General features: G+C 38.3%; 2 protein-coding genes across 4 annotated transcripts in view; one reads left to right on the top strand and one right to left on the bottom strand.

The window, feature by feature from the left end:
• The window catches only part of LOC120724770 (serine/threonine-protein kinase D3-like), a 56,881-nt gene extending 48,780 nt beyond the window's left edge, over window positions 1-8,101 (bottom strand). The window contains exons 1-2 of one of the 2 annotated variants that reach the window (XM_040017176.1): window positions 7,783-8,101; window positions 4,200-4,860 (exon numbers count right to left, since the gene is read on the bottom strand). In XM_040017176.1, the coding sequence (XP_039873110.1) occupies window positions 4,200-4,496 (297 nt within the window). In that variant the 5' untranslated portion in view covers window positions 4,497-4,860; window positions 7,783-8,101. The remainder of the gene's footprint in view (window positions 1-4,199; window positions 4,861-7,782) is intronic. The other variant, XM_040017177.1, reaches the window with a different exon arrangement.
• A 6,022-nt stretch (window positions 8,102-14,123) lies between these two features.
• cnksr3 (cnksr family member 3) overlaps window positions 14,124-25,202 on the top strand; it is a 44,723-nt gene continuing 33,644 nt past the window's right edge. Inside the window, exon 1 of one of the 2 annotated variants that reach the window (XM_040016988.1) lies at window positions 14,124-14,382. In XM_040016988.1, coding sequence (XP_039872922.1) covers window positions 14,331-14,382 — 52 coding nt within the window. In that variant the 5' untranslated portion in view covers window positions 14,124-14,330. Of the gene's footprint in view, window positions 14,383-24,392; window positions 24,399-25,202 lie in introns of those variants that run through there. The other variant, XM_040016989.1, reaches the window with a different exon arrangement.

Raw genomic sequence — 25,202 nt, 5'->3', positions numbered from 1 at the left:
ATGACGTAATGGGAAACTCAGAGAAACTCGCGGATTCTTCCACTGACCGCTGCGGCACACCTGCACCAGGGTAAACCTCCGCCTATGCCACTCCTGCTTTACAGGTGAAAATAGAGCAACAGGACCGCTAGTCTTTGATGTTATTTATTTTCTGCTGTGTTTTACTTGCATCTATTTGAAAGAGTGAGTGTAAACACACACAAAATAATATATTTTATGTGCTGGAATGTGCAGATAATAAGTTTAAATATTAAACAAATTTCTTCCAGTCAGAGAATGTTGCATATAATTTAATTTTTGCTTGATGCATAAAGTTAAAAGATTAAAACTAATAAAACAAGTTTTAAAAAGAGACTTTTCCATTTGATTACATTTTGTATGATGGATTATGCAGAAAAAGTAGAATTGGGCTGAAAGATCTATCGCTTTATCACCTCTTCAGGTTGTAAATCGTGTTTTTAAAAAGTAACTAAGTAACTAAGTAATTAATTACTTTTGAAAATAAGTAATCAGTAAAGTAACGGGATTACTTTTTTGGGGGAGTAATCTGTAATTAGTTACTGATTACTTTTTTCAAGTAACTTGACCAACACTGGTTGTGACACCTAGACCTCATGTTTTGTTTGCAGTTTGTCGGCTGATATCTGCCTACATATGCTCACTGATTGCAGCAGGCCAGTAAATCCAGTTTTGCCCTTGAATTCTGTGTAAATGTCTGCACCAACAAATTACATGCATATTTACTACATTAGCAGACTTTAAACAGGTGTGATTCTTAGCGAGGGGATGAAAAAAAAAAATGCTTTTATGTGTGGAGCAAACCACAGAAAACTAACGCTGTAGGTGTGATGATACATATTGGCAGATACTGGAAACAAGCTATTAAATGTGGCTTTATCTGAAGACTTCAGAAGAAGTAGTGATGGTATAAATACACGTCTGCGTGTTTGAAACCACTGTAGTAGGCTGTAAAGCTGTCAACAAATATTTGATTCTAATCTCACCTTTGACAAACAAAGACCTGCTACGACCACCTTAAGAATACCGCGAGAATCCGTTCAACACTCAGGTTTAGTGACAGGTTTTTTCCTTTTGTTTAGATTATTGTAATGACTTTCCAAAGAGTATCAGTCATAAAGCATTAAAGTGCAAACACTATTACAAAAACTGAGAAACGTAAACATATTACACCAGTTTTAATGACTCTACACTGGCTCCTCAGAACTTCTGTAATTCATTTTAAGATTTTACTTTACTTTTAAAGCCCTTCATGGTCTGGCCCCAGAACAGACTGGCAGAGGGAACAGTCAGGTGGAGGGAGGAAGAAGATCTAAGACTGCAAGAAGAAGTGGGAACATGAAGAAGGTCCAACAGAGATGGTGAGGTTGAATGTCCGTAGGAGAAATCTGTTTAACTGGGAGCCAGTGAAGCTGTTGCAGAACAGGAATGATGTGGCGAGTCGAGGTGGGTTATACCCATAACGTGGGCAGCTGAGTTCTGGACCAGCTCAGGCTTATAAAGGATACGAGAATGGAAGGATAGAGTACGATCAAGGATGACACCCAGACACTTAAACTGTTAAAGAATTTCTTCCTTATATTTTTTCTTGATTTATTATTTGATTCTGTTATGCTATACAAATAAAACTTGATTATTTTCAATTTTTATTAAAAGAAAGCATCTTAAAAATCTCAATGCTTAGACCTGACAGTGACAAATGAAGAGATTTTAAAGAAATTTTGCACCCGTGTGGAGCTTTTTAAACAAAAATTCAAACATGATTTTGATTTTGTCGGCTAAACTGTGAGCATGCATGAGAGCCGAAGCCCCGTCACTTCATTTTCATGTTAAAAATTGGAAATCAACTTCCTCACAACAGCCGTGCCTTCATATCACAGAAGTGGTGAGACCTGGACGTATGCACGTATCAGTGTTTTTTGTGCACATTTTTTGGCATTTAGGCCAAATAATGTGCACACAAAAACAAAAAACAAACAAACAAAAACACTCTTTCGGTTGCCATTATGCGCAATAACAATAGATACAGCCTATCAGCTGGCTGTTTTATCACTTTCTTTCACTTTGACCACCCTGTTGCTCTTGCGACCCCAAACACACGACTGTAAAACAGGAAGTGCAGCCGCTGACACAGCAATGCCAACCAGGAAGTGACATTCCCTGTGAAAAAGACTTTTCCTCTGCTGAGGGTGTGAGCTCAGCCAGTGACAAGCTGCAAACAAACACTGCCTAACAGACTGGATGTGCTCGCACAACCCAGCCAGCGCTGGAAACGCGTCTGCAGAAAGAAGTCAAAAATGAGAGCATCACTAGGTTTTAATCTCCAACCCATCATGCCTTGCAAACTTGCTGCAAACTGTGTGTGTTCATTTGGGTATGTGTGTCTGTGAGTGCGTGTTGTAGCTTGCTGGGAAATGCACTGAGTGATGTAAACGCAGGTGGTACGTTCAGCAGTGGTAAAAACCAGAAAACCAGCAGATGGTGAGAGATAAGGTGAGGCTCAGAGCGGAAGCTAGAAGCTTGTGAAGAAGCTCTGACACAAAGTTGAATGCGTCCCCAAGTGTGTCTAACAGTGTCGGCCTGCCCACTTTGCTTATAGTTGGCGACACATTTCGGCAATTTTTTTTTGGGTTTTATTTTTTAGACGTGCCTGACAGAATGATGCCTGCCCTGGTCGCTATATGATGGACTCTAATATATTTGTATATCACCATCAGCAAGCACGCAAGGACCCACTTAAGGGTTTTTTTTCGCATCAGACCATTATCATCGGGCTTTGTGCACAAGTCCACACACCTGATAATTATTTGTGTCCACATAGGATTCATTTCTTGCCTGTGGGGGTTTGCAACAGTCTCTAAACAAGCGCAATTCCCGCCTGGTTTGCGAACTACCTTATAAAGATCTCACCCTGGTACTTCGGTTCTCATTTGTTTTGATGGTCCTTCATATTATTAAGCCGCTTCTTTAGACAGGCTCTAATTGACTGTCTTGGAATGTACCTACTCACAGTAACACTTAGGGTGTTTGGGAAATCCCCTGTGAGCTGGACGGCCATTCTAACAAGAAACAGGTAAGGAGCAGTTCATGTGCCTCCGAGCTCAGTGACGACTACCAAGATGATAGAGCTGCAGATCATGCAGAGATTGACAGAGTCACTGGAGACGCAGTGGACTAATCGTTATTAGCTCATCACTGCAGAGGAGAACATTTAACACTCCTTCCTCCACAAATGCAATCAAATGCTTGCAGCCCACGAGCTCTCGCAGACATCGCGGCCAAAGTTCAGATTTGTTGAAGTGCAGAATGTGACAGGCTCGACACACGACGATTAGAAAAGAGGAATCCAGCAGGGCAGCGAAGGCAAAAAAAAAGAAAAAAAAAAAAAAGGAGGAGAAGTTGATGCTGTGAATAAGAAAGACTGAATGACACGTTGTGGGTTTTCCTCCTGTAGGCTGACCAGAGGAGGAAAACACTTTCTTCAACAGTTTTCCATTCACGTAGACGTGCCAGGGTTGTGTTTTCTCAGTCGCTGGGATTGTTGTTGGTCAGCACAGATTATAATTGTTACGACTTCCTCCAAATAGCACCCTCTCCTTAAAGCTCTTAAGGTAATCAGTACAGCAAACAGACCGGCATCCTGCTGGTTTGGAAACTTTCCCTTCTGTGGCTTCCTCAGCAGCGAGCGGGTTCTGCACCGGGGTGGAAAGCCGCATCGGCATGCTTGAGGCTTACTTTGATCCAAGGAATCGAATCATGCATATTTATGTGCACATACACACCCCGAATTTAAAAAAAAATTTTTTTTAGGACTGTTTATTAGACAACAGGGTGGGTTTAGACAGTCACCAAAGAGCCTCAGCTCAGAATCAAACCTGTGTCGCTGCATTCAGCCCTGCAGCCTATGGTCAACCGGTGTCTGAACTCTGACCTTTGACCAATAAGTTTATATGAAAGGTAAAAAGAAAGTTGTGTGGCACTGAGCCTCTGAGGGTGGGGTGAGGAGGACAAAGGGATGCTAAGGTGCTGAGCCTCATTTCTATACAACTAAATGGGTGGAAGTGGGATGTGAACTTTTTTGAAACTTCTGCTTTAAGGTTGTGGATTAAAAAAAAAAAAAAAAAAAAGAGGAAAAAAGGAAAGTGCACAGAAAAAAAAAAAAAAAAAACCTTTGGTTTTACCTTCTGATCCACGATGGAGCAGACGAGCTCCCTGACGGAGGACAGCGACACATCTCCAGGGTCGAGGGTGACCGCCTCCCTCGTGAGTCCGATCTGAAGCAGGAAGGAGATGCCGTGGAACGAGCCCCGTGAGTTCGTGGGGCTGGGCGCCGACTGGCTGCCGTTGGAAAGCCGGCTGCAGATGGTGGCTGGCGGGCTGGGAGAAGGTGATGGGGTGGGCGGGGCCGGGTGATGAGGTAGGGCATGGAACGACCTTGGAGAAGCTGGCAGGGGCGGCGGGCTGTTATCGGTAGACATTGTCTGCTATCTGTGACGTGGTGGTGGGAGAACGACCTCGAAGGTGAACATCCAAAATTTAAAAAAGAAAAGCGGTCAGCAGAGCATCGTGCGTCCAATCATTTGTCCCAATTTTTCAGCACTGAAATCCTGCGAATAAAGCTTCCTCTCACTGCAGAGCATCTCCGAGGCCAACCAGAAGAAAAATAGACTGAAGTAAAAGCCTGAGCTCTCGGGTAGATCGCCTTTAAAGAGTTTTATAACGTGGTTAAATCCTCAATAAATCCTCTGACCTGCTGGATGAGACTGCTGATCGGGAGCAAGAAAACAACGATGAAATGCTGCAGATCTTCCCCGTCTCTGCTGCTTTCACTCAAAACATCTGCTAGAAATAGAGACAGAGGAAAGATGAATCAGTCAGGAAAAAAATAAAATCTCTCAAACGTTAAAATCTGTAAGAAACTTGCACATAAATAGACGTCAACTTTGGTGGCACTGAAATCCTTACTCGAGAAGCTACATAAAAATGTTTATACTCAAGAGGTTAAAGCGCAATCAGTAACTTGATGATGTAATGATTAACTGAGCTATTCCATCTTAAAATGTTTGTGTAATGCCACAGAGGGGGCACACTTTTACATCTTTACCTATGCTAAAGGTCACAGTGCACACTGGGAAAGATGAAAGGAAACGTCACAACAATATAACAATATACGCTCGAAAGCTGAGTCCTTTCATGTGGCGCCATCAGAACAACTGCAGAACAGTTCTTAACATCAATATCAAAATATGAATGTCTAAATATTGTGAAATCTTATGTTAACATATTGAGCTTAAATACATGTGAAAATAAAAAATAAATGACCATAAATACGCAAGTAGAAAATTGTGCAGGTGTGTTAAGCACAGCTAATTTTCAATAAGTCATTAGTTAAATGAAAATGTAAATGATTTCAATTGTTTATGTCAAGGTTAAAGACAAATTTGTAAACCTTCCAATCACTTGTAGCCGTCACAAAAGCCTGTTCTGTTGTACCTCTAAATTTTTTTCATAAACATGTTTGTTATTAAAGATGCAGGCAGTGACGATTGGTCCCTCAGCATGAAGGCCACTTGACTGTAAAGAAAAGATGGAAGAAGAGAAGCCTCCTTACTGAGAATTTGGGCATGAAAAGCGAACCTAGTGATGCGTGAGTTTACAGGTCATTGGCCAATGAGCACATCCTGGATAATCCTCCTTCTTGACTCTAATAACGATCGTAATTTACAAAATGAACTTCAGCAATTTTATTAAATATGACCTGAAATTAGTGACTGAGCCCAAAAACTCATCAAGAAAGTGTTTACTGAGGTCACAGATAAACAAAGCACAGGTCCCATTTCGATGTTTTAAAGCCTGGAATCTTCTTGGGTGTTGCATAAACATGTCACTTCCTGTGTCCATGACGCTGCATTATACAACACCCACGAAGGACACATCACACTGCTGCACATGATTAAAAAAAACAAAACAAAAAACAAAAACAAAAAAACACAAAAAAAACCCCACACGGCGCAAACATAACGTATAAGCGTACGAGGGATCACATGATGCTGATTTACTGTTGCCAGTAGGTGGCACTGTGACTGTGACTCATTACTGTAATGCAGGCGTCCCGCAGCTGGATCAATAACTGAGTTGTCTAGCATGTGAAGTTTAAGACAGACTAGAAGATATATACTCAGTTTAACACAGAACTTCAAAACTTTGAAGAAATGTGTTTCGATTAGACTGGCCAAAGATCACGCTGATCCCTCTCTGGGTTGAGTTTGTGATACACCTTGAAAAATAGTGGACTTCTTGTTGGATATAAGACATGGCTCAAAGAGGATTTTCCATACAGCTTAAGACGCGTGTATTAAATACCATATGTGTATGCAAAGCAAAACAGCCGGGCAACTGCATTGAAATTTTGCAGGGGGCCCTATGGGACCATTTTGCACCTCTCATATTTAAAACCCATAAAATACAAAGGTTTTATCCACTTCTGACATGTGTACAAACTTTTTGGTGAAGGTTTGAGCATATTTAGCCCCTAAAATAAAATATTGTGTTGATTCGTTTGCAGAAATAATAAAAATAAGCAGCACAACTCCAACAGAGGCTTCATATTTTCAGTGCTCAGGTGCTAGCGAGCCACTTTAAGGGGTATAAACCTGAAGGGAGAGATACTCTTCATCTTAATTTATCCATTTGAATAATATTATTAATATAAAAATGTTCCTTTTTTGTGCACTGCATGCTTAAGGACTTCTTTTTTCCCCGAAATATATAGCTCTCTGTTATGTCTCCACAAGCAACAAAGCTCACTGAGACCTGTTGCTGCCCCTCTGTAGGTTTCCAGAAGCTGTCCAATCAAAAAAAGTTCCTTTAAAGAGAAGGCTGGCCTTAAAGAGACAGGAGCACATAAAGATTATTTTGAACCCTTATTCATGTACATGTATTCTAATAAAGCTCCAATATTAAAAAGCAGAGTTGGACATGAGCATTGCAATCACTGCATAACAATATGAATGAAACAGAGACTAAACAGCAGATGAGCATTACCGGACGCCTTTGGTGTCTGACAGCTTCCACATGCGCCATCGAGTTGACTTCAAAAAGTTGACTTCATCATCTCGACACTTTCTGACTTCTGAAGCAGAGTTTATTTATAGAATTTAATTGCATAATAACGTCTGAAACAGGTGCTAAAGTCAGAAACTGTGGCTGCCGGCAAGCTGGCAAACCATAAAAGGGACCCATACTGCTCATCTGCTGTTTGCCATCTATCTCAGACATTGTTACGCAGAAACTTTCTATGAATAAATTCTGCATTTTGAACAGTTAAACTGCAGGAACATCAGGGTCAGATTATCGCATTATTTACAGACAGTTTTCATTTGAAGCCAAAACTAAAGTCCTGGTTTGAATAAGTTAAGCGGCGCAATATTGATTGTTGACATGAAAGATATTGTTTTGTTATGTTTAACTTGAAATAAAAATCTCATATTAAACTGTCGTTTCATGATTGTGTAAAATGTCTGATTTTAACTTAAAACATTTATTACAGTCGACTTCTAGCTCGTGCACATGAATATGAGCCGTTTCCTTTTGATCTCTCTGTAAACTGTGGTTGGCTACATCTGGATTTTCGCTCACTTGTGAGATGATAAAATGACTCTGAATTAACTGAACCTGCACCAAGACTGAACTTTGCCAACAGGTTGTTTGCTTTTCACAGCATTCACGCGAATGAAAAACAGAAGTTAAAGGCATCACAAGTACCTCGGAGAGCCCGGTGGTTTCTCCGCTTCCATCGCAGCACAAGCGAGCAGAAAATGTGCGTCCCATCCAGCGGCAGCTCGGACCGCAAAAAGGCCGAGTTAAGGAACACAGACCCGGTGAGTCCTCCACAGCAGGTCCCGATGGGACTGAAAGCGACAGTTAAAAGCAGCCAGAAGGACCTTTGGACTTTTGTTTTTGACTCTTTCCTCTCTAAACTCTCCCGGGAAGTCGCAGTCCGACCGAGCAGCTCCAGCTTCATGCGGATCTGATGATTATCAGCTGCGAAACACGCAGGGGCAAAAAAAAAGTGCAGCTCTCACCGGCAGGAGGAGGTCACACTCTGAGGGAAATTCAGGGACCGGACAGCTGGAGACTCTGCAGCCCCGCTCTTTATGATGGAGGCTCCATAATCAGGCCCTGTCGGAGATTTCAGGCACTCATGGCTTCGGTTGCAGCACAAAGATTAAAAGTGAAGATTCACGAGAAGTAAGCAAAGACTGAACAGCTGAAGCATCAGAAAAGGCTAAAACTCTTTTTCAAACCACGTTGAACTTTAAGCATTGTCTTTTGTCTGTCTGTTTTATATATTACATAGTTTTATGTGAAACACACAGATGTAAATGAGCTGCTTTGCTTCAGTTTTTTATTTTGATATTAATGTCCATTAACGTAAACACTAAAACAAATATCTTACAGCAATTACCGGATTTCAGCACAAACTTTGGAAAAGATGCTGCTTTACAAACATTTCTACTTTTTACATTTGAGAAATTTAGTTAATAAATAATATTAACATAACAGAGATAAATCACTTGTGATTTTCTTTTAAATGCAGAGTACTTGAGACAATAAGTCAGATTTCAAAGTAAAATAGCATTTATCAAAAAAGAAAAACAACTCATCTACAATTTAATTCTATTTAGTTTTATTGCAATAACTGTGCCAAATCACAATAACAGTCACCTCAAGGTGCTTTATATCATACAGTAAAGACCTTACAATAATGGAGACAAACCCTACCAATCAAATGACAATCTTTATTGGGCTAATATCATAATGTCTATATTTGAGAAATGTCACTGTGTCATAAATTAACTTTTTATATATTTAAAAATAGACAGTATTCACATCATGTGCTAAGAGACAGCGATTTTAGTTTTGTGCCCCATACACCACACTGTTACAGGAGTCCTGTTCTACTAAAGGGATGCCTTGATCAGGATTGGAACACCTGACCTTCCACTTCGCCGATGTAACATTAAAACTAGGGCAGCATACAAGAACATATATTGCAAGTCCCACGTCCTGCTAAGAGACACCTCTGAGGGTGGTTAACAGCTCCACACAGACAAGCAGGTGATGACTAACCAACCAGTCCAGTGTAGAGATAACTGCAGCAATCCCAGCTGACAGTAAACCGAGAAAGTTCCAGGGGTTTAAGACCAGCTGGACCAGATGTGGAAAGTAAAGACTAAAGTGGTTTTACTGTGACAGGAGCATTAGGAGATGTAACCCCCCCCCCCCCCCAGTCTGAAAGAGTGGCTCCATCAGATTTATCAGAGGTCTCCGTCCTCTGGTCCTATGACCAGATAAGAGTCTGAACCCTCACGCTGCCAGACCTCTGGGAGACAGAGAGGTCAATTTTATTTATAAGCCTTTCAAAGACCCCCTCAAAAAAGTCTTTATCTAGAAAGCATATACAGTTTGTATATATAAAGAATATATATAAATATATAAAGAACCCAGGAACACTTCTAAGCGTCTAGTATTTCCTCTACTAGAACACAGAGTGACTCATCTTCATAGACGATCTCAGAGGCAGCTTCAGTGCATTCTCTTGAATTTCAACAGGTGGCTCTGTGGCGCCATCCGCTGTCGAAAACAACGCATTAAACGACGTGTCTCGTAAAACTTCTCCAAAAACAACTTTAAAATAATTTTTAAAGTATATGTCTTTAATAAAAACAGTACATTACGTCATTGATTCTTTATACAGTAAAAACCAATAAGTGCTAATGACCACACCGACATACAAACTGAATGAATATTAACAAGGCAATGAATAAAGATAATGTAAATATTTGTTATTCCTGCCGGGAACAATGCCCAGATTTATGACTTGAATATGTTCTAATGAAACGTTACACAGCTGCTGTCTGCCTGAAAATACAGCAGCATTGGCAGGTCTCTTCCTGAAACACCGTGTGCATATTAATATACATCATTCCAGTCTCAGCTGCAGCTTTATCTGCAGCTCTGCAGCTGGCTGAGGGTAAACACAGAGGCTCGGTTACTACGGTTGAGTCCCCCTGTTACAGGAATCCTACAGCTGAGAGGAAAACAGCTTGCAGACAGGAACACAGTGTAAACCAAGGGTCAAAGATCATTTTAAAGACCAAGTTGAATGTTGCTTTCTTAATTTAATTTCTTAAATTCTAGCCGTTTTTCCCTCACCAGGCCTCCATTACAATGTTTTATTATTGTTATGTATTTTAATGTAAAAAGAACGATTTTAATTATTACATGTAATTAATGAGTTTTAATTTTCTCTCAACTTGATAATCGAAAGTACTCATTTTATTGTGAAGTTAACATTTTTGGCCTTTTTATTTTCTCTTAATCTTTTCCTTAACAGTGTATGTAACAATGTACAGTTTATTAGTTAAAAATACCTCTTAATAATAATAATAATAATAATAATAATAATAATAATAATAATAATAATGGATTGCGTTTATATAGCGCTTTTCTAAGCACCCAAAGCGCTAGTATGGTGATGACAGCTTTCTTTAAAAGAGTGAAATTAGAAGTGAAGTGCAAAATCAGCTGTTTTAAATGTAAGTGTCTGGATTCGAGGATTCTGTCTTCCTGTGCTGATGTCTTTTATTATCCTAGTGATGCTGCCCATTAGCTTCATTGTGCTACTGAGTTATTGTTGAAGTTTTTGGTACTTGGTGGATTACTTTGAGGTTCCCTCAGTGTGGTGTTCTGATTCTGAGGGGGTCCAGTGGGAAGCACAATGTGAAAATTCTATGTCTTTCTACTTTAAATAATACTGTGATGCACGTTTAAAGATAGTAGACTCAATAAATGTAGAAAAAACGAGATGTAGTGTTGACATTGTAATGTTACTTTCTTTATCTGAGGTTAAAAATCACCTGTTTTGTAAATAGATCTTTACAAAAAAAAAGTTTCGAGGAAGTGGTGTAAAGGATTTCCCACTCATGTTTTTGTGGATTAAAGTTGTTTGTTTGTTTGTTTTAAAGCTCATATATGGTCCGCGTGAATGTTATCAAAAAGTACTTTTTCACACTTACAATAAGTAACTGACTTTAAAATAAATAAATAAATAAAAATAGGCTATTATGGGACATTTTTACTGTCTGATACTCGAGATCAGACTGGGCTGCATGTGGCTCATGAAGTAAAAGCAGTTTGTTTCCACGCAGAGTCAAAGTCATGTCTAATTTCTGCCAAAAGAGGGCAGTGTTCTCTAAAAAAAAAAAACTGCCCTATGTTTATTCATGAAGAAGTCAGAAAATATCTTCACAACATATTTGTTCTAGTGATGCAAACCCAGATACCAACACCCACCATGTTTCCTCCTACGCAGTCCACCCATAGATATTAACTCAGGGTTCTTACTGTGGTTGTACATCTTGATAAGCAACCCTCGTTTCTTTCCAGTTTTCTACTTTCATTTCACATCTGTTTCCTCGATCGTTACGGTTTAGACTTCTCACCCATGTTAGCAGAGTCTGCTGAGCTCTTCTTCCCATGGGAAACATCAGCAGAAAAAAAAGTCCTAACAAGCCAACACCCAGCACACATGACAGAGCTGCTGTGGAGCTCAGAAGATCAAAGATCTGATTACAGGCCAGAAGAAACATTTTAATGTGATAATCAGCCGTGCAGAGGCTTTGTTTCATATGAGGCTGAGAAGAAGTCTTGGTAGGAAAACACTTCCAGTAAATGCATGCACAACTCATGTGGACTGAATATTACCAGAGACACATGACCCGATAAAACACAGTCAAAGGCAACACCCACATTATTTTAAAAGATGAAAAGGTGTAATGGCGTGGAAAGCGAGACAAATATTGTTTGAGTTTCCTAAACAAACAAAGTTCTTTCCCCATATTTCATTTTCTGTGTCCGTCCTCTTTATGAAGGACATAAAGGTCTCACAGTCCTTTACCAATCTGGACTTTTACACATATCTTGTTGTTGCTTTGGTTATAAACATTTATGGGTTGCAAACAACATAAATACTCTTATATCACAACAAAAATGGGCATATTTCTAATACTTACATGGGATGAACACTGATATCCTGGATGATGGGAGGAAAAATAGAAATATAAAATCTTAGAAACAAAATCTTATTCATGATAAATGTCTTTGTTTAGGATGACAGTCAACTCATCTTCAGAGCTTCCGAGCTATGCAGCGACTAAACCTCACACCTCTGAAAATGCTGCTGCGAATCTTCTAATAAGCTCCATTTAAACATTAATCAACTACATTCTTGGTTTGAAACAACTCAAAACTCTCATTTTATATGATGAATGCTCTCTATATACACTTTTATGAAAGTAAAAGTCTCATGGAGATTGAGAGAGTAGCATTGACAAAGAGAAACATTTTCACAATCCTTAAAAAGCTAATAACTTCAGGTTCTTCTGGGATTATTCCGGGAAATGGGGGCAGCGTTTTTAAAAGCTTGTTTTCCGAGTTGTGTCTGTAAATGCTGGAAACACTAATAATAATATGTTGAGAAAGTAAAGGCCACACTGATTATGGTTATTACACATGTGTACAGTACATGTACACAGATAACAGGGAAGTCGTCCATGGTGAAATTTAATATAAAAACAAACCAATGGCAAACATACAGAGATGGACATTTAGCAGCAGCAGCGTAGAGAACAGTGATGTACATGATTTACACTAATAATAATAAACGTAAAGCACAGTGGCACACACTATCTAAGTTCCTTACTGATACCAAGCAACTGCATTTACAAACAAATGACCCTAATCCAGTAAAGACAGAAGTTATACCTACCTAATTTACTTTCTTACTTATTTTCTCATCCCATAAACAAATCATAGTCACATTTTTCAGGTCATACTTTAGGAAAATGTTTACAAATGTCAAATTCAGGCATTTTCTCTTTATATGACATAAAGAGAAAATGCCTGAATTTGACATTTGTAAACATTTTCCTAAAGTATGACCTGAAAAATGTGACTATGATTATGTTATGTTATGATGGGGAAAGCACTTTTTAAAAAACTGCAGAGAAAATTCGAAATGTAAATCTGAGGTCTATAAAATGACATTTAAAGGAATAAAAGGGCATAATTATATTTTGGAATATGCTTGGGACATTTTCAGTGAAGGTGAAAACTGGGATTAAAAGTGGAAATTGACAAAACCAGCAAATATGATTAGTCTCTTTTTTTCCTGTTAATCTTTTGTTTTGTATTGATGAAAATGAAGCCCCTGATAGGGTGCTAAGAACTGCTAAGAATATATGTTTAACTATTTTTTTAGACCACCTGCCATAAAAACAAGAAACAAATAATTTAGAAATCTGTACAAAAAATATGTTTAACACTAAAAACTATATTATTATTTAGATGGAAAATAAACAGAAATAAGTTTTTATACTCTGAGAAGTCAGAAAATAATTAAGGATAAAATTAATTCACTAAAACTAATTTTGTATTCAAGAACGCAAGTAACTAAGTGGAATGTAGCATCTTAATAAAAATAATAATAATGATGCGCTTCACGAGCAATTTGAAAATTCAAGGATAACAGCATTATAATATAGGAAAGTGTTTGTGGTAGATTAGGCAGTACAGAACATTAAAAATATAAATTGGAAATGGCTAATATTTAGGGCAGCTGTGGCATATACATAACACTGGGTGGTGGTCTAATAAATTTGTTAAGTACTGTACACATTACAATAAAGCTTGATTATTTTAATTTTTTATCAGCTTTTTGTAATCCTGTTGTTGCTTTGTTGCTTAATTGTACATTTGATATATGTATTTAAACAGAAAAGAAAAGCAAACAAACACAAGAAATAAAAGAATAAAAAATTAGTTTCTTTCAAATGCTGTCGTTTAACCTTTGAGTATTCAAAAACGTTCATATATATATATATATATAATCTGATCGTTTAATGTTGACATAAATGGCATTCCATACAACACTCCCCCTTTCCCCATAAAAGTTAACTACAGCCTCGCATACACTCATGCGATTGGAGGTAAAGGAATAACGGGGCGTGGTCAAAGCAATGGTAACCTGACACCTGCCCCACGCGCTGCTAACCAGTCACCACAGAGCAGCAGGCAGGCAGTCCGTCAGTGAGTGGCGGACTGTTGGGTCGTTGTTTCACCGTGTGTCTCTGTCCTGTGACGGACCTCTTGTGTTCTTTTCTGTGATAAAATCATGTCCCATTAACGGATTCGTCTCGCTGGTTCTGGAGTTAAATTAAACCCTGGTGCTCCCAGCGCTTTGGAGAAAAATGGAATCTGTGAGCAAGTGGAACCCGCAACAAGTGGTGGAGTGGATGAGAGGTAAGGCTGCTGAAGAGTAGGAACTAACTACATCCAGTGGGTGGGAGTGGTAGTGGGGTGAGGGCGCTTTTCGGAGGGAATTAGCGGTTCTTTGGGGGGCAGAGAGGAGAGTTAATGGCTAACTGTAAAGTTCTGCTTTTCCCGGCCTTAACCTACTTGTCATGCAGGAGTTTTCTTGATCTTTATGGATCTGTGTCGGTCCCATAAACTGCAAACAGTAAAATCTACTACTTTTATGTGATTTTTTTTTTTTATATTTTATTTTTTAAAAATTAATATTTTTAAAGACGTTTCTAGTTTATGGCTAATTGGGAAGCTTGTGTCTTGGAGGAATGTTTGCTTTTAGATTTAAGGAGTTTACAGCATGCATATATTTAGTCAGAGCTAAATTCAGATACAACAGGTAAATATTATTTTTCTTAAAATATCTGAAATTGTTTGAATATTTTACTATAATCTAATAATAGGTTTTCTACTATTTCTTCCTTTTATTGATATGTTTTACTTCTGTTTGTGTTGTGTATGATGTAGTAGACCTGTACTATTGGAAGCTTGCAGTCCTGTTTGCAAAGTACCCTTAAATAACAAAAATGGGGAAAAAACTTTATTTTTACACCATGAGCTGATAAAAGTATATGTTACCTTTAAAAAAGCAAAAATGTTGTCAGGTAAACCTAGCTACATGGTTGAATAGTTTATAATGCATGGCTCTCATGTTTGTAGATTTGCCAATATGTAGATGATAGTGGATTGTATATTAATGTATTTCTAATTACATTTTGTTTATATTTATAAAAATAATCATTTTGTAGTATTAAAAATTGTCTAAGTACAGCCACAAAGGTGTTCTTAACAACACCCTCATTTACTAAGGGAAGTAGCATTAGCCCCGACAGTGGCGAACAGTGTTAGAAAGTAATATATAGTTGGCTAGATAGCAATAACTTGCCTATGCTGTGTAGATCTGGTGACGTTTAGAGACCTGTAAGAGAGAAAGACATGGTGCTAAAATAATCCTGAATTGACAGATGATTGGATATTTGGATTTAGGCTATGGTTACCATGTAAACCCCTGAGATTGGATATAGAAGCCAACCATATCTGCTCATATTTTACTACATGGCCACATGGCTGGGTTTTCATTTGATACCAAAAAACTAAACACCCTATATAAATAAAATGCACGGTTTATGTAGACGATGGCTTTTTGATATTAACTTATTCTCTTTCTTGTTCACTAACATTGCAACTTTTAAAAGCCAGTGTGAAGCCAAATCAGTTTTTTTCTCTTTTTGTGGAGTTCATGTTGTTGTTTGAAGTTACTATTTAGTGGGCTACATTTCTAAGCAAAGAGAGGTACCTAAGATTCTCAGGAAGGTCTAACATTTTAATTTATTTAATTTAGTTACTCGTCATATAAACACTGGCAATAAGAAACATTTATTATGTGAAAAGCATTTCTAAAGCACATTTAAATAAGTAAGAATGCAGAAATTCTACTTGAGAATATACTTGAAAACTTGATTATTGTTATTTTGCAATATAATTTTAGTTTGTATTTAAGATTGTGACTGAAAAATGAACACAGTCTAAACACAAATTAAAACAAACAAAAAAATCCCTTAAATCCCAAGTATAGTGCAGGTTAATTTGACTTGAACATTGTTGGCTGACAGACTGTCTGATAAGGAAACACTCTGTGGTGGTTACAGTGTTGTTTACTGACTGTGGGATTTGCACTCCCACATTCACTGAGCCAAGTATTCATATTCATCACTAACAGTGTTGTTAAGCAATAAACAGGCATGACCTGTTAGCACATCTGCCATAAAACGACACTCACACTGTTTTAACCTACCGGGACGTGACTCTTAGCAGATGACTATCATTTTATTGTTTTTATTATTAATTTTAGTATATTATTCAATTTTCATCATAAATGCATAAAGTACTTTATTGAAAAGCAGTTTATCGCCATGGTTTTAAAAGGCCAGTATGTAGCTTTCCTGGAAAAAACAGAAAATTCCTGTGTAAAATGACCCATTATAGGAAAATTTAGGAACAAGTTCAGGGAAACTATTTTAATTTTATTTTTGACCTTTTAACCCCTCTGAAGTTGATAAGTTTGATAACCTGGGAGTTATTAATGTATTAATAGTCTGATATCTGAGGTAAATAAGCAGACTGGGATAATTAGCCAAGTCAGTGAGCCTCTGTTGCCTTACTGTGCATTTTCCTGTATTCCAATCCTACTCTGAAAAACTGTTTATTTAAAAACAAAACAAAAGAAACAACGCAGGACATTTTCCTGCCAGAATCTCTTTATATTCATACCATAAGTGAAAAAAGACTTACTTACCAAGGTGTAATGACATTCATATCAAACTCTTTAAACCAATATCAAATCTCTGTAAAAGTTGTCCTATGTTTTTATTTTTAATAATAATAATAAGAGGAAGAAGATTTGTAATTTTACCTCCCTGGGTCATTGTGGAGGATCTCAGCCTGTGTTTGTATGCGTTTATTACACTGCTGAGAGAAAACCATTCAGCCTAGCTTTGCTTCAGTATGCACACATACAGTCATTCACATGCATACATACCAGTGCACTGGCCATTTAGCAGTAAAGACAGTGCAGAGCTAAATGCAGTAAAGTGGTGGGCCTCCTGTCATGTGCTGGGTGAAAAGGTCAACGTGATGCTGGAGGTGCTATTAAACCAAATCTGACTATGTGACTTTGTTCTGCGTGAAAATGAATGACAGACACGTGAGCGTCAGTCCCATGGTTTGATTGCAAATGACAGTGAAAAACCTCAGATTTTACATTTGAAAGGCTTCAAAGTGTTTTGTTTTGTTTTCTTAGAAAATAATGGAGTTGTTTACTTAACTGTCAAAGTGGTTATCAGGATAATTTTCCTTTATTTTCCAAAGTTAAAAAGACATGAGTTTGTAAAGTGGCAAACAGAAGCTTAGAAATGAGATGTGTTGTTGGCTCTGATCCTGCTGTAGTATTGACAGAGTGGATTGCTGCCGCTGGGTGAAGGCAGTCGGGGTGTGTGTTAGGTATCTTTGCTCGACTCATGCGATCCAAGCTAGAGGTTCTTTTCATGGAAAGTACGTTCAGTCATCTTGACTGTAAAATCACAAGCAGGTTTCCAATGAATTTCTCCACCTGACCTCCAACTCAAGCCATTTTTTTCAGTCACTCTGGTTTCTTATTCCTCTGCTCTTAGTTTTGCTGTCTTTTTACATAGACTGTATAGAAAAAAGGACAGCTTCCAGGCCTAAAAAGTCAAGTCATTGAGGAAGTCTCTTAAACATGGACTCCTTTCAGTGGCCACCAGGGGGCACATCCAGTTTTTTTTTTTTTTTATCAGTGTTTCCCACAGGATTTCATTGCCTTTGTGACTGTAGTAAGGCATGTGTAGACTTGTGTCTAGGTGAATAAATGATACCATATGCATTCTCTGAAAACAAATAACAACCCAATAATCAGTCTAGAGCAGGGCGATATGACCAAAAATATTTATCACGATATACATTTGAAAATTTGTGATAACTGACGATATAATTGACACTAGACAAAATACTTTACAACTCCACAACTTTGATGGGGTTTTTTTTTTTTTTTGCACTAATAATGTATTTTCACTTAAACAAACAGCTGTTTTTTATGTGCATTAAAGTTATATAAAAATGTAACAGTGCAAACTCCTTGCTGACAGTTTAACCAAAAAGGCATTTCCGGTGGAAATTGGCCGACATATCCTCAGCATAACCGTGTATAATATCCACAAAACTTAAAAAGAGGTTATACACACACAATACGGTAATATTATGTTGAAGCACAGTACGTATCACTCCGCGAGGCTCCTGCCTACAATGGCGTTAATGCTCCGACAATCCATCAAGCTGTGCGGGTTTGTAGCTTAGCAAAGTCGTACTAAAACATTTGACAGATTTTCGAGCGCCATGTACCACATAAAATCGTTTTGAGGTCAGTAAACACAACCAGAATTCATACATAAGGCACACGGGATTATTAGGGGCGCTGACGATTTTCAGAAAAATCAAGGGATTGATTTTAAGTGTGCCGTATTTTCCAAAAAAACACGGTAATAACGACGGCCGGCTAGCATGCTCTACCAAAAATAGTGCTTTGTTGTGTATGTGACGGACGAAAGCTAAACCAGTTCCACACCACTGAAGTTGCAGCATTTTTACAAACCAGTTCTGATTCATCCGTTTCATTCAACGATCTGCTTTCGCCACTATGCTTTTTCCGCCATGTGCATATGAAAACAAAGGCACTGCGCATGCGCGTTTTACCCACATTCTATCGCGATATTTCATTTTCCTATCGTTGCCCAACATTACACCGGTATTACCATAAATAGTATGTTATGGCCCAGCCCTAAATCGGTCCATCCTCCTGTAAAATAAAAAAATCTATTACCCAACTTTCCATAGCTAGAAATGTTCCTAATGGTTAAAGGTGGGTAAGAATTGTGTCATCAGGTCTCATTTATTTATTGATCATGTTGTCTCAGACAGACAGTTTAGTAGTGGGCAAACAACTTGCCCTTAATTTGAAAGTTGTGTTGCTAAGCAGGTTAAAGGGTCCTTCCCTTCTCGTGTTTCCCGACGAGGAGCCTGCTTGGATTGCTGTTACGGCGGTCCTTGATGTCAGTCCACTGTCTCGAGTATCTTGCTTGAGTGGTCAGTGGTCACAGACGCCATCTCCAACATCTTGGACCGCAGATGGTGGTTATAGTTCTTGTTCTACTCTGGAGATCGCACTCAAACTCCATCTTGTTCAGCAGTTTTCATGGTAGTCGCTGCTCGCCTCTGCAGCATTGAGCTCAGCATAGCGTCAGCAGTTCTCCACCTGCTACAGGTTGGAATGTAAGTGTGGCCCACCAGCTCGTAGTGGAGGTCAGGCACATTTAGAAAAAAAAATTGGGCTTAAAGACACAATTTTTATCCATCTTTAACCATCAGGAATATTTCTAGTTATTAAATGTTGGGTAGTAGATTTATAGGCTGTGTTTTCATACATTTCATCTGAAATGCTTCTGTTTCATCTTCTAATCAAACCATTGTTTTCATGCTTTTCTCTTCTATTTAAATCAATATTAAAATCTTGTAAAACTTGATGAACCTTGCAAGGACGAGAGTACTGCAAGTACAGCCTTAAAGCTCTTAGCTCATCAGTGTTTAGTCTCATGTAAATGTGAGCAGTCCTCCAACACCATGTTCCCTTGTTCTAACTGAAGAAATGTGTGACCTATAAATAAATGCTTACAATAAATACAGTGAGGGTACAATAAGAGTCTACCCCATGTTTCTGTGCAGGCTGATCAAACAGCTGTCACTCACTGGTAAACATTCGTCTCAGGGAATTAACTGAACATGTTCAGACAGATCCACATACCTCCCTACTCCCGACAGGTGTAGTTACACATGACGACAGGCTGGTTAGACGGTTGGCACACTCTAAATATGAGGTCAATGACCTCTTTATGGAGAGGTGCGCGGGAAATAAAAGTCAATGAACAACAAGTAGACTGGAGGAAACTACATAGGGAATGGGTAACAGCAAGCTAACGTATTTAACGCAGTTACAGCGTTGCTTGTTTCTTAAATCACTTCTTCTCTTTTTTAAGTCAGTATTGGTCCTTGAATTCAGCATATGGTATTGATCCCTTCGCCCCCAACTGGTTGCAGCAGATGGCTGCTGGAAGTTTCTTCCTGTAAAAATTTATGTTTATTTTTTTTTTCCTTCCTGCTCCCTTTTGAACTTCATGCCTGGTTTTTTCTTCAGGGGGAATGGGTGGAATCAATATTTTTATTGCTTGTTCTTGAACAAAAACTCCATTATTCTGTTACACATTACTCCTAGCATGCTTTAACCAGGCACCAATAGTGCCTGATGAGTTTGGAAATGGAAACACAAGTCAGTATTATATACACTTATATCCTGATTTTGGCCCCCAAGATATACTTCCCATCGTATAGTTAGTTGAGTGTTTAACTCAGTAACTTTAAACTAAATAATTTTTCAAGCTAAAATGCCAAACATTGTCTTGCGTCCTTGCTTCTCACACATGATCTTTTCCTTCTTTTCTTTGCCTCCTTTGTTGCTGAATTGAATATATTTGAGTTTCAAGCTAATTTTTATGATTAAAGAAGACTTCTGTTGGTGTTTTCGTGGAATTGAGGAGAATTACCAGTTCATTAAAAAAATCAAAATGATAACATTTGTGTAGATTTTTTTTTTTTTTTTTTTGACAGGAGTCAAACATGCTTCACAGAAGCGTTCTTTGTTTGTTTTTTGTTCAACTAACAACCCCAAATACCGTAATTTAGTTTGTAATCCAAAAACACAATGGATCACTTCATGTTTTTGTTTTGGATGCTATAAAGTTACTGAGAGTTTTATTGTCAAAGTAGTTTCCAGCTGGTTATTTTACAAGCAGCCAAACTTCTTTGACAAAATTAATGACGTCTTTATGAATGTATGTAACTGATAAGATTTTCCTGTTTGGGCTGTAAAACTGGTTGTAACAAACTCACTGACTTGAACAGTTTTTAGTTTCAAGTTTTAAATCCGACTGGTTGGAAATGCAGAGTCTGTAAAATCAGATTGTTAACATGGACATTGACTCTTTGACCCTCCTCTTCCTCTCGATGCTTTTTGGCCAAAATAAACAATTTTATCTCTAAAAATGTCGATCAGCAGAAAGCTGCCAGAAATCAGCATCACTGTGGTTTCAGTTTGAGGAATTTTATCTAACAAAGAGCTTCCTGCCGGCTCTTTAAAAAAAAAAAAAAAAAAGCCTCCAAAAACCATCTAGATTACAGCTGTCACTCGTGAAACCCATTTTAATCAGACTTTAAAAGTGTGGGCCATGAGCAGCAGCTGGAAACATCTGTTATCTGCAATCTGGTCAGATTACATTGATCATTTTCACCACCACATGTCTTTGGTGACTCGGGGAAACTTCTTTGTTGTATTCTTGGATTCAGTTTAAAGAGAGTCGTTTTAAATGGGTCACATGACTTCCAAAGAGCATAATTATTGGTAGTTGGTACAGGAACAGACAGACCAGTGTTGGCCAATGATCATTGAGAAACCAATGCTTTAGTTGAAGGCTAAACTTAAACAGTCTATCGGAATAATAATATTATAAAATAATCAAGAACATTAAAAATGAGACATTATAGGGGCTCTATGGAGTGTTTCCTAATTAAGGTGATCAGTGTGTTACCTTACTATGCTGGTGCCTGTTTAGAAAAGCTGGTGATGATTTGACTTTCAGTGAAGGTCACTGTTTCTGAATAGTTATTTGAGTGGATGCTTCAGTCATGTGACCTGAGATGTTAATTCATATTTGGATTAATTTATATCATGTTTCTGGACTGCTGATTTTGAGCTACATTAGTAACAGAGGCACTGACACAGCATTTAAAGCTGAAGTGTAACGGGCCAGGGAATGAACTTGATCAAAAACAAATGAAGGGGATTATGTGGCAGAAGACAAGGGACACTGCAGGTTTGTTCCACAAGCTTTGTTGTGTTTACCTGAGCTTCTGTTTGTGCAAACAGATAAGTGTCTAAATAAAGATTCAGAAGTGCATAATGATCCAGTATTGTACATCATGATATGGTTAATGCCTGGAAAAAACTTGAAATAAATTGATCATTTCTACTTCACGACCAAATAAAGATTTTTATTTGAACCTAAATGAGGATTTTGATAATTTTCCCCAATATTGTATTAATGATGTAAGTCAAAGAACAGCATACCTGTCCTAACAATATGTCAGGCAGTTTGAATGGCTACCTGCCTGTCAGTTATGAGCGCACCTGTAAATCAAACAGACTCCAGTGAATCCCCGTTACTGGACTTATAAACCAAAGAACAGTGAGGAGGTTGCTGTTGAGGTTTGTGGTGGCGCTTCAGTCTCTCACACAGCGAGTAGCAGAGAGGCTCTTGAAACCCAAACCAATTCTTCAAGCTTAAATGCAACGCAGTGTCTTTTTAGCTTCTTGTATCCACCCCTGATTTGTTTTACGCAGAGACAAAGCTACAGATTGAGGAACAAGTTGAAACAGAAGCAGACAAAGACAGACTGTAGTTTAGTTTCCCACAGACTCTGAATTTGGCAGGTTGCTCACTGAGCTGTGGTAGGTCTAGTTCACTCAGTTTAATCAATTTTAAAAGTTAACTTCACAGTTTTTGCAACGTCTGCAAGATTGTGATTTGTGACATAAGTAAACTGCTTTAATCACAAATAAATGGATTTTGGATTGACGGGTACTTTATTAGGATGGGCATTTATCAAATGGCATGTGAAATAAATCCAGGATTACATGACTGAAAATGAGCTTCTGTAACGTAATCCAGTCGAAAGTGTTTTTGAGGAGCCTGTCACTGACTTTCAACACATCATCAAATTAAAAGAAAACGATCGTCTTCTTGTGTATCCAGACTCACACGAGTGAAGTTTGACAGGTTTTCACTGTTTAAACTCAGCTGGAATGAATCCAAATAAACAACGTCTCATCCAGTAAGACGAGATAACCGAAACTTTTGTTTTCGATAAGGAGGACGCGACATCCACATCATCATGTTTTTTAGCGGGGACGACGACCTTTAATCAGTGTAGTCCCGCGCAAAGAGCACAAGACAGTCTGGGCTGGGGGTAAAATTCTTATCAAAGATGCACTTCATTGACAAAATGAAATCTTTAATCTGCTGTGTTTGCTCTGCTTGTGTCTGGCTTTCCATCATATGGTCAGTGTAAAAATCGAATCTGTCTAAGATGTTCACATCTTAGACATTCAAAGTAAGGGTCTCTGATTTTTATTTTATTTGTTTGTTCTTTCCTTTTCCCTGACTTAGCAGTTGAAGTTTCAAAATGTGTTGAACTGGATGCTCATACCATCCATGCTGCTAGCAGAAACCGGCACTTCAAGGCACTTTGTGTTTTGGTTACAGTGTTTTTCTCACACTTCCGATGAAGCTGATTTGATAAATCAACTTGCATGAAGTAGCTTGTTGTGGATATTGAGAAGGACATGTTGGGTTACGACCTATGATAATTTATCATATCAACCGAAATTCATGGGGAGAATAAAGAAAGAACGACAGCAAAACAGCATCAGTAACCTTTAGAAATTACTTTTAGGATCGGGTGTTCAAAGTTTGAGTGTCCTGCCTGAGAATTTATCTCGTTTATTCAACAGTTCGTCACAATTTTCTTCAGAGTATCATTAAGTCTTAAATTTATCTTACTTTAATCAATCAATTTGATTAAAGTAAGATAAATGAGCAAAAAAGAAAACTGATTGTTCTGCTATCAACAAGTGATTGATGATTCACGTAGCCAGAGATATTGATAACTCTTTTCATTCTTAGGCTACGTCCACACTAATGCGTTTTCATTTGAAAACGCATCGTTTTCTCTCCGTTTTGACCTCCCGTCCACACTGAGGCTACGTCCACACGTACACGGGTGTTTTTGAAAACGGAGATTTTCCGTTTTCGTTTTAAAAAATAATCCCATCCACACGTAAATGCAGAAATGAAGGAAAACGCTGCTAGGAACATGCCAAAGCAACAGGTGGCGATATATTCCTAACCGTGTATAAATGTTGGCCAATCAAAAGTCTAGAAGCCTCGGTGGGAAATAGTAAACAAGGATGGGGCAAAGAAGCAGGACCGAGTCATATGTGTGGAGGCACAGTAACTGTGTGTGTATATGTAAGCATTTAAACACTGCAGAGAGTACAAGTAACAGTATTGTAGAAATTCATTTCACCGAAACAATAACGTGGCGCACGGTGTGCCGTCAAAAAAAGGCGCACACCTTTGACACTGCATTTTCTCCGTTTACCTCGTCCACATGTAAATGCAAAAACTGAGTTTTCGAAAATATCCACCCTGGCAGGCGTTTTTAGAATTCTCCGTTTTCAGTCACCGAAGACGCCGTTTACGTGTGGATGAAAGGTGCAAACGCATAGAAAAATCTGCGTTTTCAAAAATACCCAGGTACGTGTGGACGTAGCCTGAGACGGCGTTTTCCTCAAGGAAAAACGCAGCATTTTGAAAACGCTTTCGAAAACTCATACATTTCAAAACGCAGATGTCCTGTCGCAGTTTGGACACACGAAAATGCAGACTTTCTAAAACGGGGGTGTCAAACTCAAATACACAGTGGGCCAAAATTCAAAACTGGAACAAAGTCGTGGGCTAACATTAATATTTATTAAAAAATAAATCTTCCTCCAGATATAGGAATGAATCTTTTCTTATGGACTGAAATAAGTTTTGCTGGAAAACTGAATATGGAACAAGCAAAGCTTAATACTAAACAATATATATATTAGCTGTATAATACCAGTAGGCCAGCTCTAATAGTAATTTGGTATGGCTTTGCGGGCCAAATGTAATTAGGCTGTGGGCCAAATTTGGCCCGCGGGCCAGAGTTTGACACCTATGTTCTAAAACGATGACGTATTTTAGTCATGTGATGCAGTCATGTGACCAAATAAACAAAGGTAGGGGAGGGCATTGCAGCGGTTGCTTTGATTGCTCTCAATTTTGACAGCCCTAAAAAAAAAAAAAAAAAAAAAAAAGATGAATATCAGTCTGTACATGCTCCAGATAGCTTTTCTTCAAATTCTTTAATTCTCACTCGCTTTTGCGCGGGACTGGAACGTAAGCGTTTTCATCCGTTTCAGTGTGGATGCACGACTCTGTGAAAAAGACTGAAAACGCTAGTGTGGATGCGGAGCGTTTTCAGTTGAAAGT

The sequence above is a fragment of the Simochromis diagramma genome, unplaced genomic scaffold, assembly GCF_900408965.1.
Source record: "Simochromis diagramma unplaced genomic scaffold, fSimDia1.1 OVJJ01000802.1, whole genome shotgun sequence".
Classification (NCBI taxonomy): Eukaryota; Metazoa; Chordata; class Actinopteri; order Cichliformes; family Cichlidae; genus Simochromis; species Simochromis diagramma.
This window is presented reverse-complemented; position numbering and strand designations above follow the sequence as displayed.